At 52.7% G+C, this 10215-nt stretch overlaps 1 protein-coding gene across 2 annotated transcripts in view; it reads left to right on the plus strand.

Moving 5' to 3' along the window:
• NUP160 (nucleoporin 160) overlaps window positions 1-9773 on the plus strand; it is a 35704-nt gene extending 25931 nt beyond the window's left edge. For both annotated transcript variants that reach the window (XM_061549102.1, XM_061549094.1), the window contains exons 25-36: window positions 969-1063; window positions 1523-1619; window positions 2868-2973; window positions 3380-3543; window positions 3754-3814; window positions 4159-4269; window positions 4629-4755; window positions 5601-5705; window positions 6527-6668; window positions 7118-7243; window positions 7878-7979; window positions 9509-9773. In XM_061549102.1, the coding sequence (XP_061405086.1) occupies window positions 969-1063; window positions 1523-1619; window positions 2868-2973; window positions 3380-3543; window positions 3754-3814; window positions 4159-4269; window positions 4629-4755; window positions 5601-5705; window positions 6527-6668; window positions 7118-7243; window positions 7878-7979; window positions 9509-9628 (1356 nt within the window). In that variant the 3' untranslated portion in view covers window positions 9629-9773. The remainder of the gene's footprint in view (window positions 1-968; window positions 1064-1522; window positions 1620-2867; window positions 2974-3379; window positions 3544-3753; window positions 3815-4158; window positions 4270-4628; window positions 4756-5600; window positions 5706-6526; window positions 6669-7117; window positions 7244-7877; window positions 7980-9508) is intronic.
• Window positions 9774-10215: the final 442 nt, after the last annotated feature.

A 10215-nucleotide genomic window follows, 5' to 3' on the forward strand; every position in this document is an offset into this window, starting at 1 on the left:
AAGGCATCTTAGTGCAAGCACTTGAAACCTTAATTGTCTTATTTTTAAATGTGACTTTCTTTGTGCTTTAAAAAAAAAATATTCTATGTTATGAATGTATTTTTTTCCCATTGAAATTGACACTTCATATCATTTGCATGTTCTGCAAATGATATCATGCGTGACGTTCATTAACTTAGTCCTGGCATCGTCGCGATACTGATAGTCATTGCACATTGTGATTTGCCAGTCTTGACATCGACATTGCCTCTACAGGCAGTGCCAGACTTAGGAACGCCCGCACTTACAAACATCCGCACTTAGAAACGAACTTCCACAAGTTATTTATTTTTTAGCCATCCGACTTGCAAACGAGGAACTCGCACTTGTGAACCGAACCGCAGAACTATTGACAGCGTTATGTGCACATGTACAATATTTCTTCTTATTTATGAGTTAACAAAGTTTCCCTTTTTTTTGTTTAACTGTAACGTATTTTAGAACGCTGACCGTATGTGTACATTTCAATACAGTACATTATTGTGTTCCGACTTACGAACCTTTCGACTTACGAATGGGTTTTGGGAACAGAATCTGTTCGTAATTTGGAGACTTCCCGTAGATAAACTAAACTACATTTTTTTTTCTTTTACCAGGTAAGGCCCACTGAGCTATATAGTTATTTTTCAGAAGCGACCTGCCCACAAATCATAGTTTAACCAAGCGGCTTTTCACGTGGAAATTTCTGTCAGCTAAATACTCTTAAACCATGTTAATTATAAATGTGGAGGGGAAAACCTGGAGGATCCTCAGAAAATGCCACGCAACCACGGGGAGACATGCAAACTCCAAATATACAGCAGCAGGCGTCAGCGTCGGGATCGAACCCACGACCTCCTGTGTACCAGGCGAGGTAGCCAAGATTGCCACGCAACACTGCCACACGCCCGTTGGCCTCGGCTTGACGACGGCGGCCGTTGTTCCCGCAGGCCTCCTTGCAGACGCGCATTTTCCGGCAGCACCTGGAGTTGGGCCACTACGCCGAGGCGTTCCAGTGCATGATGGGCAACGTGGACACCGCAGAGTGAGAGAACGCTTTTCACTGCAAACGCAAACTCCTCTGTCCTCTGTCAACGGAATTTTTCGACGATGTCACCGAGGTGGCTTTTGGTTAGAGGATCCGCCAGTGGCTCTTGTCTGAGCACGGAACCAGAGTTGTTGGGTTCTCGTGGTCGCAGCTGGCAGTCACCTGTAGCTGGTTTAGGCGGTCATCGTCGTTGTCGTCACAAATGCCGTAACAACGACAACCCTAATCATATGCGTTTACCTTTTAGATTAGGGTTTTCTTGCACAGCACTGAGTTTTAAAGCGTATAAATATCCTAAAAGTGTGTTCGTTTGGCGTGGGCTCATTGTGTATCACAGATATATTATATGAAGATTTTCTTTCAATGAAGCACTGGTGATGTGAGATACGTATGACGTATGTTTGAGCTACGTGTATGATGAATGAGGTGTTGTGCATACTCGCCTGCATCTGCCAGCCGGAAGAACTGCTTGCGGGCCCTGATCGTGCGGCTCATGGAGCGGTCGCAGTTGTACGAGATCGTCAGTCTGCCCTTTGAGGACCTGGAGGGAGAGGTGCCAATCGCAACGCAAACCGCTACGCACCCTGGGGACCCGACCCCACGCACGACAAATCAAACTCGACAACGGCGCCACGTCTGACACGGCAGACACAGTGGTCACCGTGGCCTAACGGCGGCGAAGCGTGCGTGTTGTGTACCCCCGCACCTCCGATTAGCACGGTTGGCTACGTACGGAGCGAAATAATTTCAACGCGCGTACACACGTGCGTACGACAGGGGCTCGCAAAGCCACGGGGGTGGCGCTCTGCTTCCTAAACCGTTCCCTCCGTGGTGAGCGCACTGCAGTCTGAACCCCGGTGACCCGAGTTCGACTCGCGGCCATGCCACTGCTCCAACACGGCGTACCTTTGACGAATTACGGTTCTCGCAATCGTTTATTTAGTTGAGGTAACAGATGCACCTGTGCACGTTTGCATATGTATATTTGTGTATATTTGCGTGTATTTGTGCACTGTATATCTTGAGCAAGTGTGTGCGCATGTTGGTGGTGAGCGTTTTCGTGTGTGCGTGAGCTTTGCGCTGCAACTTGCGTTATGTATTCGTCATAATAACAATGTTTAGTTTTGTCTGGAGCGTCGTTCATGCAAATTGCATCTCACAGTTGCTGAGGAAGCCCGGGCAAGCTGGACGGCAGCCAGCCAGTGAGCTGCCACTGTCAACAATTGTGGGGTCCCCCGTGATGATAATGAACGAGTGGAGGGGATGTGCGCCCGTATGTGCATTTTAACGCACAGCAAGGGGGTACAGCTGGTGGTGCATCTACCGCTCATGTCAGTCAGCCAACCCATGGCACCTGCTGGGTCTGTCCCGTGACCCTGTCAACGTGCCTTCGACACTTCACGTGGCCTCTAAGTGTGCACCTGGCCTGGCACAGGCGCCGTGGTGACGTCACCGTCACTTAGTGGCGAACGGCGGTTGTATTGGTATTGGTGTCTCTGTATGCTGCTTTGTGCGTGCGTGTGGAGAGCGGTGCTCTACATTCCTGGTGACCCGAGTTCGATTCCCACTCGGGGCCAACACCAATGGCGATTATCTGAACCGGTCCTCCGCCTCGCCGAGGTCAACTCAGCCTTAAATGAGTACCTGGTGCGGTGTGTAGACATAACCGTTATGGAGACGAAGGTGGCCGGGCGTGGTGCTGGCCCAGCCACCCCCTCGTGTGCCGTTCCGGCCTTCGTAGGTGCTCGCCAACAGCACGTGGGGGAACTTTGTTATCTTCGTGCGTGCGTGCGTGTGCCAGGTGGTGGGTATTCTGGAGGAGCGTGCGCGCTCCGTGGACCTTCTCTCCCACAACACCTACGAGCTGCTCTACGCCTTCCACGTGCGACGCAAGAACCTGCGCAAGGGTGCGGTGCTCGGCAGCAATCCCCCTCCCCCGTCGATCTCACCTCGACGACCGTCACCCCGGTTACCTCCAGCGCGGCACTATCGCCGACCGGCTCCTCCGTTCCGCAATCGCCGCCAACCACACGTTTCATGGAAAATCTCCCTCGCGTACGGCTGGATAAATCCTAACTTGAAAGAGTCTTAGTTATCCAGGAAATGGATTCTGGTTGATTTGCGGTGCGTTGATTCTCAGTTAGAAGGTAAGCCCGCAACCCTGCGGTGGCATGGTTGAATGTTCTCGAATTCAGGTCAGTTCGCGGCTGTGGGGTTGAAGGTCTGGCCGGTGTTGCTGCAATCGCACGCCTGGCTTTTCTGTGAATATGATCGTTGTATTGTTGTTGTGTTTGCGTGCGTGCGCGCGCGCAGCCAGCAGCGTGATGCTAGAGTACGCCCGCCGTCTGGGCAGGGAGTTGCCCACGCTGGCCGGGCTGCGCAAGCAGGTGCCCGCGCTGCTGCTCACCCTCACGTGCCTGCGTCTCACGCCGGCCAAGTACGCCTGGATCGCCTTTCCCTGCGCGTCGCACACGCCCGTAAGCCCTTACGCACGCATGCGCACACACTACAACCACAACAGATGCCATTCGCCTCTTAAGTGCGCTAACCGTAACGCCACCGCTCCCCACGACTTGAGCGGCAGAATATAGCCAGGTGACGCCGGCAGTGGCAAAGTCTGTCGCCAGCAATGAGCCCTGACCTGGCGTCTAACCTGCGCGCGCTTGTCTTGTGTGCCGACGCTGCAGAGCGAGAGGCCGGGAGCCTCGCCCAAGCGGGACCACGACGGAGAGACGGTGCAGCCTCCGCGTGAGCCTCGCTTTGTGAACGCAGCCACCGCCGACGCGACCGCCGTGACCGCGGCTCGGGCCACACGGGCGCAATGCCCAGCGACGCAAACAATCGCAACGACACTCACCCCAACACCACGGCTACAAAGACAAAGATATCACCCTCCCCCCCCTCGTATAGTCTTCACAGACTTTTTGGGGAAAGTTGGGACGGGTGCCAACGATCGGTATTGGTGGTGGCGATGGTGTCGATGGTGTTGATGGTCTTGATGGTGTTGATGGTGTTGATGATGATGATGGTGTTGATGGTGGCGATGGTGTTGATGGTGGCGATGGTGTTGATGGTGTTGTCGGTGTGTGCAGCGAGGCACCGGGTGGAGGTGGTGGAGGTGGAAGACGTGCAGCGTGAACTGTCCCTGGCGAGGGCGCGGTTGCGGCTCGCGGAGTTACACCCCGATGTGACGCACTTGTCTGGTAGGAACGCTTACTTACGCACACGCATGCACACGCACAGTTACACTTGCCTCTTTTTCCACTGTACAACCAGCTGTGCCAAGCCAGTCCGGCGTGATTCAGGAGACGCCAGATTGATTTTTCCTCCATAGAACCAACAATAAATTCTGAATAAGTGATAAAAGATAAATAGAAAACATAGCCTGCGTGCATTCTCCGTTTGTGATGGGTTTTCTCTTCATTTACAGAAACCTTTTGATCCTTGAAGCAAGTGTGTGTACCATCTGATGCCAACTATGACGACTATTATTTACCTCGCCCTTTGGCCCTGATTCTGTATAAGCGAGGATGGATATTTTGTCTTTTCTCCGATACCGCAGCTAGCGGCAGCAGCGCGGAGGAGCTGGTGCCGCTCTTGGTCCAGGCCGGGCTGATGGATGTGGCGCTCAGCCTCTCGCGGTCACACGGCCTGAGCCTGGAGGCCGTGTTCACGGGCCTCGCGTTCAAGTGAGTCCCGCGCCGCATGCCCGTCTCCCTGGAAGGCGTCTTCGCGAGTCGCCCGTGCGGTGGTGAGGGCCCGGGGCCCACACCGTCGCCGTACCTCCGATGAGCACGGTTGTCCAAGCACGGTTCGAAATAAGTTCATCTTACGTAAATGTGTACGGTTGTTGGTTAAAAGTAAACTAAACTATTTTAATGTTGCCAGGTAAGGCAACGGAAGTGGTCACGTGGATCATTTATAGCGGCCAAATACTCAAACGCTTGATGTTGATTCTAAATGTGAAGGGAAAAACCGGAGAACAGCAGGCGTCGGGGGTCGGGATCGAACCCACGCCCTCCTGCATAGCAGGCAAGGGAGTTAACATTTCTCGCCGAAACGGGACATTCGGAAAAAGAATCGCACACGAGTATGGGTTGCGTGACGCTTTCCAAAATGCAATCGTCCTTGGGTTTTTAAAATTTACAGTCCAGAAACCAATGGGCTCGCTGTCGTGGCAGAATGTGTCTGCACGTTTGCAAGTAGCACTTCCCGCTGCGGTTTGTGGCGCAAGTTTTTGGCAGCCCTTTTGATGAGGTTGGCCAGTTTTAAATTAAGTGGGTCCCGAGTAGCAGCACAACTTTACACGAAAGTTATCTTCACGATGCAATATCTCTCTGTCCATTATCAGCAGGAAGAGCTAAATTGCCGCGATAACATTTTCAGTGTGACGATTATTGTATTTCACATTTTTATCATCTTTTTGCTTTTGTGTATTTCAAGCATGAATTAAGATTGCTTAAAAGTTATTTCAACTTTAATTCGATCAACAAGAGCTTGCCGTCAATCTTTTCATGTACGTGTTTGAATGCAGGTGTGTGATGCTTCAGAACGATGTGGATGATGAGCAGGAGGAGGCATGGAATTGGCTATCTCTAAACGAACTCCCCACCAGCTCCAACTCGAAGGAGACCACCAGGTGAAACAGCGTGCACGTCTTTCAGCGCCGTACCAGCCCCTCCCTTCCGGAGATGGTATCACGAAGTCGAGTTGGTACGGTTATGGGTTAGATTCGGAATTCCTTGGAGTATCAATTCTAGAATCACATTTCAGGTGAACAGAAGACACACCGACATTTCTCACTGCACGTATCTAATGAACAACACTATAAAGTCCCATTCCATTTTATGAGCAATTCTTGAGTTTCTGAGCAAGTCGGTGCGTGTTAAATGCGATTCCAGAATTGCGTATCGAGAATGCGCGTGTGTGCGTGTGCGCGTGTGTGTGTGTGCATGTGTGCGTGTGTGTGTGTGTGTGCGCGTATGTGCGCGGCAGCGCAGTGGTTAGTGCACTGCGCCACGAACCCGGTGGCCCGAGTTCGATTTCCGCTCACGGCCAACCAACACCAGTGACGATTGTCTGAACCGGTCCTGGGCCTCCCCTAGGTCGACTGAGGCTCGAATGAGTACCCGGTGCGGTGTGTAATCATCGCCACAGGGGAGACAAAGGCGGTCGGCCGTGGTTCTCGCCAACGACCCTCGTGTGCCGTGCCGGCCTTCGCAGCTGCTAGTTAACGGCACTCGCCCCAACAGTTCATTAATGCTCCACGTGGTGTGGGGGGCGTCTTTGTGCGTGCGTGTGGGGGGCGTCTTTGTGCGTGCGTGTGGGGGGCGTCTTTGTGCGTGCGTGTGGGGGGCGTCTTTGTGCGTGCGTGTGGGGGGCGTCTTGGTGCGTGCGTGTGGGGGGCGTCTTTGTGCGTGCGTGTGGGGGGCGTCTTGGTGCGTGCGTGTGCCCGCGCAGCCCTGCGGACGAGGCGTGGCGTCTGCTCGCCTGCTACCTGGAGAAGCACGGCGACCCCACGCGCCGCGCCCACCACGCGGTCATAGGCAAGCTGCTCTCCCTCGGGGCCGCGTTGCCCACGTGGCTGGTCAACGTGTACAAGGTGTGTCCGCGTTCACGTTGGCGTGGGTGCGTGCGTGGGTGCGTGCGTGGGTGCGTGCGTGGGTGCGCTAAGGCCCTGGTGCTGGCCACCCAACCAGTGCTAAGAATGGGAAGGGATTAGGTGGCCAGGTGGTGGAAAGGGTTGGACCACGAAGCTGGCACTGCGGGGATGCCAGGGTTTGAAGCCGTGCGTCCACTTGTGGTTAAAGCAGGTTCTCAAGAGTTAGTGTTCTCAAGTCTGAAGCCGGGCACCAACGACTGCACACCAAAAAAACTAAACAACTCGTCACATTAAATTTGCTTCTAGTGTTGAGTTCGTCTTTGCCCCACACCTCCGATAATTATCACAGTTGTCTACGCATGGTGCGAAATTAGTTCAATCTACACACACACGCACGCAGTACACACAGGCGCATGCACACCCACACTTGGGCTTGCGTGTCCGTGCAGGCGTACGACACGCCGGCGCTGCTCCGCCTCTACCTGCGCTACGACCTTCTCGAAGAAGCGGCCGAGCTGTCCCTCGAGCTGCTGGACGCTGTGCAGGGCAGCGGCCACACCTACTTCGGCATCCAGGTGCGGGGACAAAGACGAAGACGCACATGGACGTGCACAGGCCCCGTCGCCTGCTTGGCTCTCGAGATTCAATTCGTTTTTGGCGTTTTGGCTTTCCATGCAGCTTCTGTGTATTTGTACGTACATGAAGGCCTCCCCACGGCATATGTGGGTCATGGGGTCAGTTGACTGTACTCGCAACCACGCGGTGTGGATTTGTGAAGGCATGGGAGCATACACCGTGTGAGCAAAGTACAGCACAATAGTGGATTCTGGTCCCATATTAGCTCCACCCTACACCATCCGTTTTATACATGTTGGTCAGGCCATCCAAGCACAATTGAAGCTCAGCCTTGCTGTGCTTCTGACATGTGGCATTGAGCACATTCCAGGTGATTTGGCCACAGTGTGGGAATGGTCTAAAGGACCCACAGCACATGACCCTAACCCTCTAGTTCTAACCTAACCCTAACCCTCCAGTCCTAACCTAACCCTAACCCTCCAGTTCTGACACAGGCGGCTGGGGGTGGTGTTGACCATCCACCCCCTCGTGAGCCGTGCCGGCCTTCATAGGTGCTCACAATCATCGCTTGCCCCAACAGTCTGTTAAGGTTACACGGGGGACCTTTGTCTGTGTGCATATCCCTCCTCTCAGGATCCCCTGTCAGCCACCGCTCCCCCCGTGTGGGTGCCCTACTCCACCATCGATCAGCTGCTCTTCGCGCTGCAGGAGGGCTCAAGTCCGACCGACATGGAGGTGCTAAGCAGCAGCAGCAGCACTCATCAGCCGAGTGAATCGGGGCAGCTCTTCCTAACACTTGGCCCGGGTCACAGCGCTGAGCCCGGCACCGCTAAGGCCCTGGTCACAGCGCGAGAGCAAACTCGCCTTTTGTAAATTCTGGACAAAACTGTGGGGGCTCTGCCACTTCCGGGTTTTACCGTATCCCAGGTTCTGCTCCCATGGGCCCACGTGATGGCAACATCGCTGCTTGGAGGCCATGGGAAGGGTGTCCATGGGAACATTTTCCCCATCAACCACCACATTGGGCCCTTTGATGGTTGATGTCCTCTCGTGGCCAGGTAGCACTGTGGCTTCGTGTGCTCCAGCCGCAGCATCAGTGTTGCAGGCTCACGTCCTGCTCAGCGGGTTGACTTAACCCATCATCTTTCCTGGTTCATTAGAATTGATGTTGAGGAGATGTTAACTACCTCGCTTGGTGCACAGGAGGTCTTGGTTTCGATCCCGACCCTGACGTCTGTATATTTGGAGTGTGCATGTTCTCTCCCCTTCATTGCGTTGGTTTTCTCCGGGTCCTCCGGTTTTTCCCTCCACATTTAGAATCAACGTGCGTTTAGAGTATTTGGCTGCTTTAAATTTCCATGTGATGAGCCACTTGTGGCCAGGTCACTTCTGAAAAGGAGCTATAAAGCTCAGTGGGCCTTACCTGCTAGAGTAATAGTACTCTGGTTATTTTTGTCAAGTCACGTAGGTAGAAAATAAAAATGAATCGCGACGTTTCGGGCGCAACACCAGCGTCCGTCGTCAGGTGGCGGACGCTGGTGTTGCGACCGAAACGTCGTGATTCATTTGATTTGATTATCTACCTACGTGACTTTACCGAAAGAACCAAAGAGTATGGATTCCTGCAGTCACGAAAGCTTCAAATCAAGATAAAAATAGTAGTAGTGGAATGAGTACAGCTTAGAGTGGTTCTTCTTAACCTGGGGTGCACCCCCTGGGGGTGCGAGATGCACTTTGTGGGGGTGCGAGACGTGGCCAGATCTATTTTAGACGGTAAATCATCGAAAACACCAATTAAGTACGGGAACGTAAGTACAACTAATTTGTTTCATCGAACCCAAGTATTAACGTAATTTTTGTTACGATTTAAAACCAAAGTGGGGATGCAAGGCTGCAGTAAAGGTTAAGAACCGCTGGCTTAGAGGCTTAAACGCCGTGTAATGGGTGCGAATGACCCTTGCTGCCAGGGGCTCTGAATGTATTGAAGCAATATCAACGATCCCATCAGAGGGCACACTCACGCACGGGTAACATCAGCATGACCGGGAGTGGAGAGAGAGCAGGCGGGGCGGGGTGTGCCTTCTGGGGAGGCTTTCGCTGCCACTGGCTTTCAACGCGTGGTGCGATGTGAATACGTTGTCACGTACGACTCCCCGATTCGGTTATCGCCACGTTAATTGTAACGTGCGTGCACTTTACATTTTTGTTGTTAACGATTTTTTTTTGCGTGAACGTGTTTTGCCATTTTTCTCTCTCTCTCACAGCTACGGGAAAGGCTTCTGGGTAAAATCCACGCCTACCACGAGCGGGTGGAGGGGGTGTCGCGCGACATGCTGCACCTGGCCAATCAGAGGGCTTGCCTGCAACATCAGCAGCAGCAGTGAAAACACAAGCCTCTCGTCTCGCGTGTCTTCATTATTTTTATTGCCTCTGTGTGATACAAAAGCAGCTGTGCTAAATGGCGTTTTTGTTAAACGTTTGTTAAGAAAATATGAACCTTGAGTAATTTAGAAATAAACACTTTGACTATACAAATGGTTTTTGTGTGCATATTTTATTTGTCTACGTCATATATATGCACACACATCGCATTGGTATATCGTACAAATATATGTTTTTGTTTAATATAATTCGTACACACAATAGCAAAAATGTGTCGCTTGGCAAAAACCCATTTAGACCCAGTCCTTGGTGAGATAATAACCACAACACAGGGAAGTGGGAAATATCACACGGCACAAATTGGCTGCAACTAAATCGCTAAGCAATTTCTTCTCGGCATTCACGATATTGCAGTGGTGTTAAAACACATTCCCAGCGGGCTCTTGCCTGTTTTGCACGTCCATAATTAGAACGGCGGCGTGTCGTGGTTGGCCACCGAGCCGTGAACCTGGCGACGCGAGTTCGACTCTTGGCCCACAGCCGACGTCGGTGACGAACGATGCCTTGAACCCATCTTGGGCACCTCATT

The sequence above is a fragment of the Lethenteron reissneri genome, chromosome 2 (assembly GCF_015708825.2).
Source record: "Lethenteron reissneri isolate LAM-NWPU_2019-01 chromosome 2, ASM1570882v1, whole genome shotgun sequence".
NCBI lineage: Eukaryota > Metazoa > Chordata > Hyperoartia > Petromyzontiformes > Petromyzontidae > Lethenteron > Lethenteron reissneri.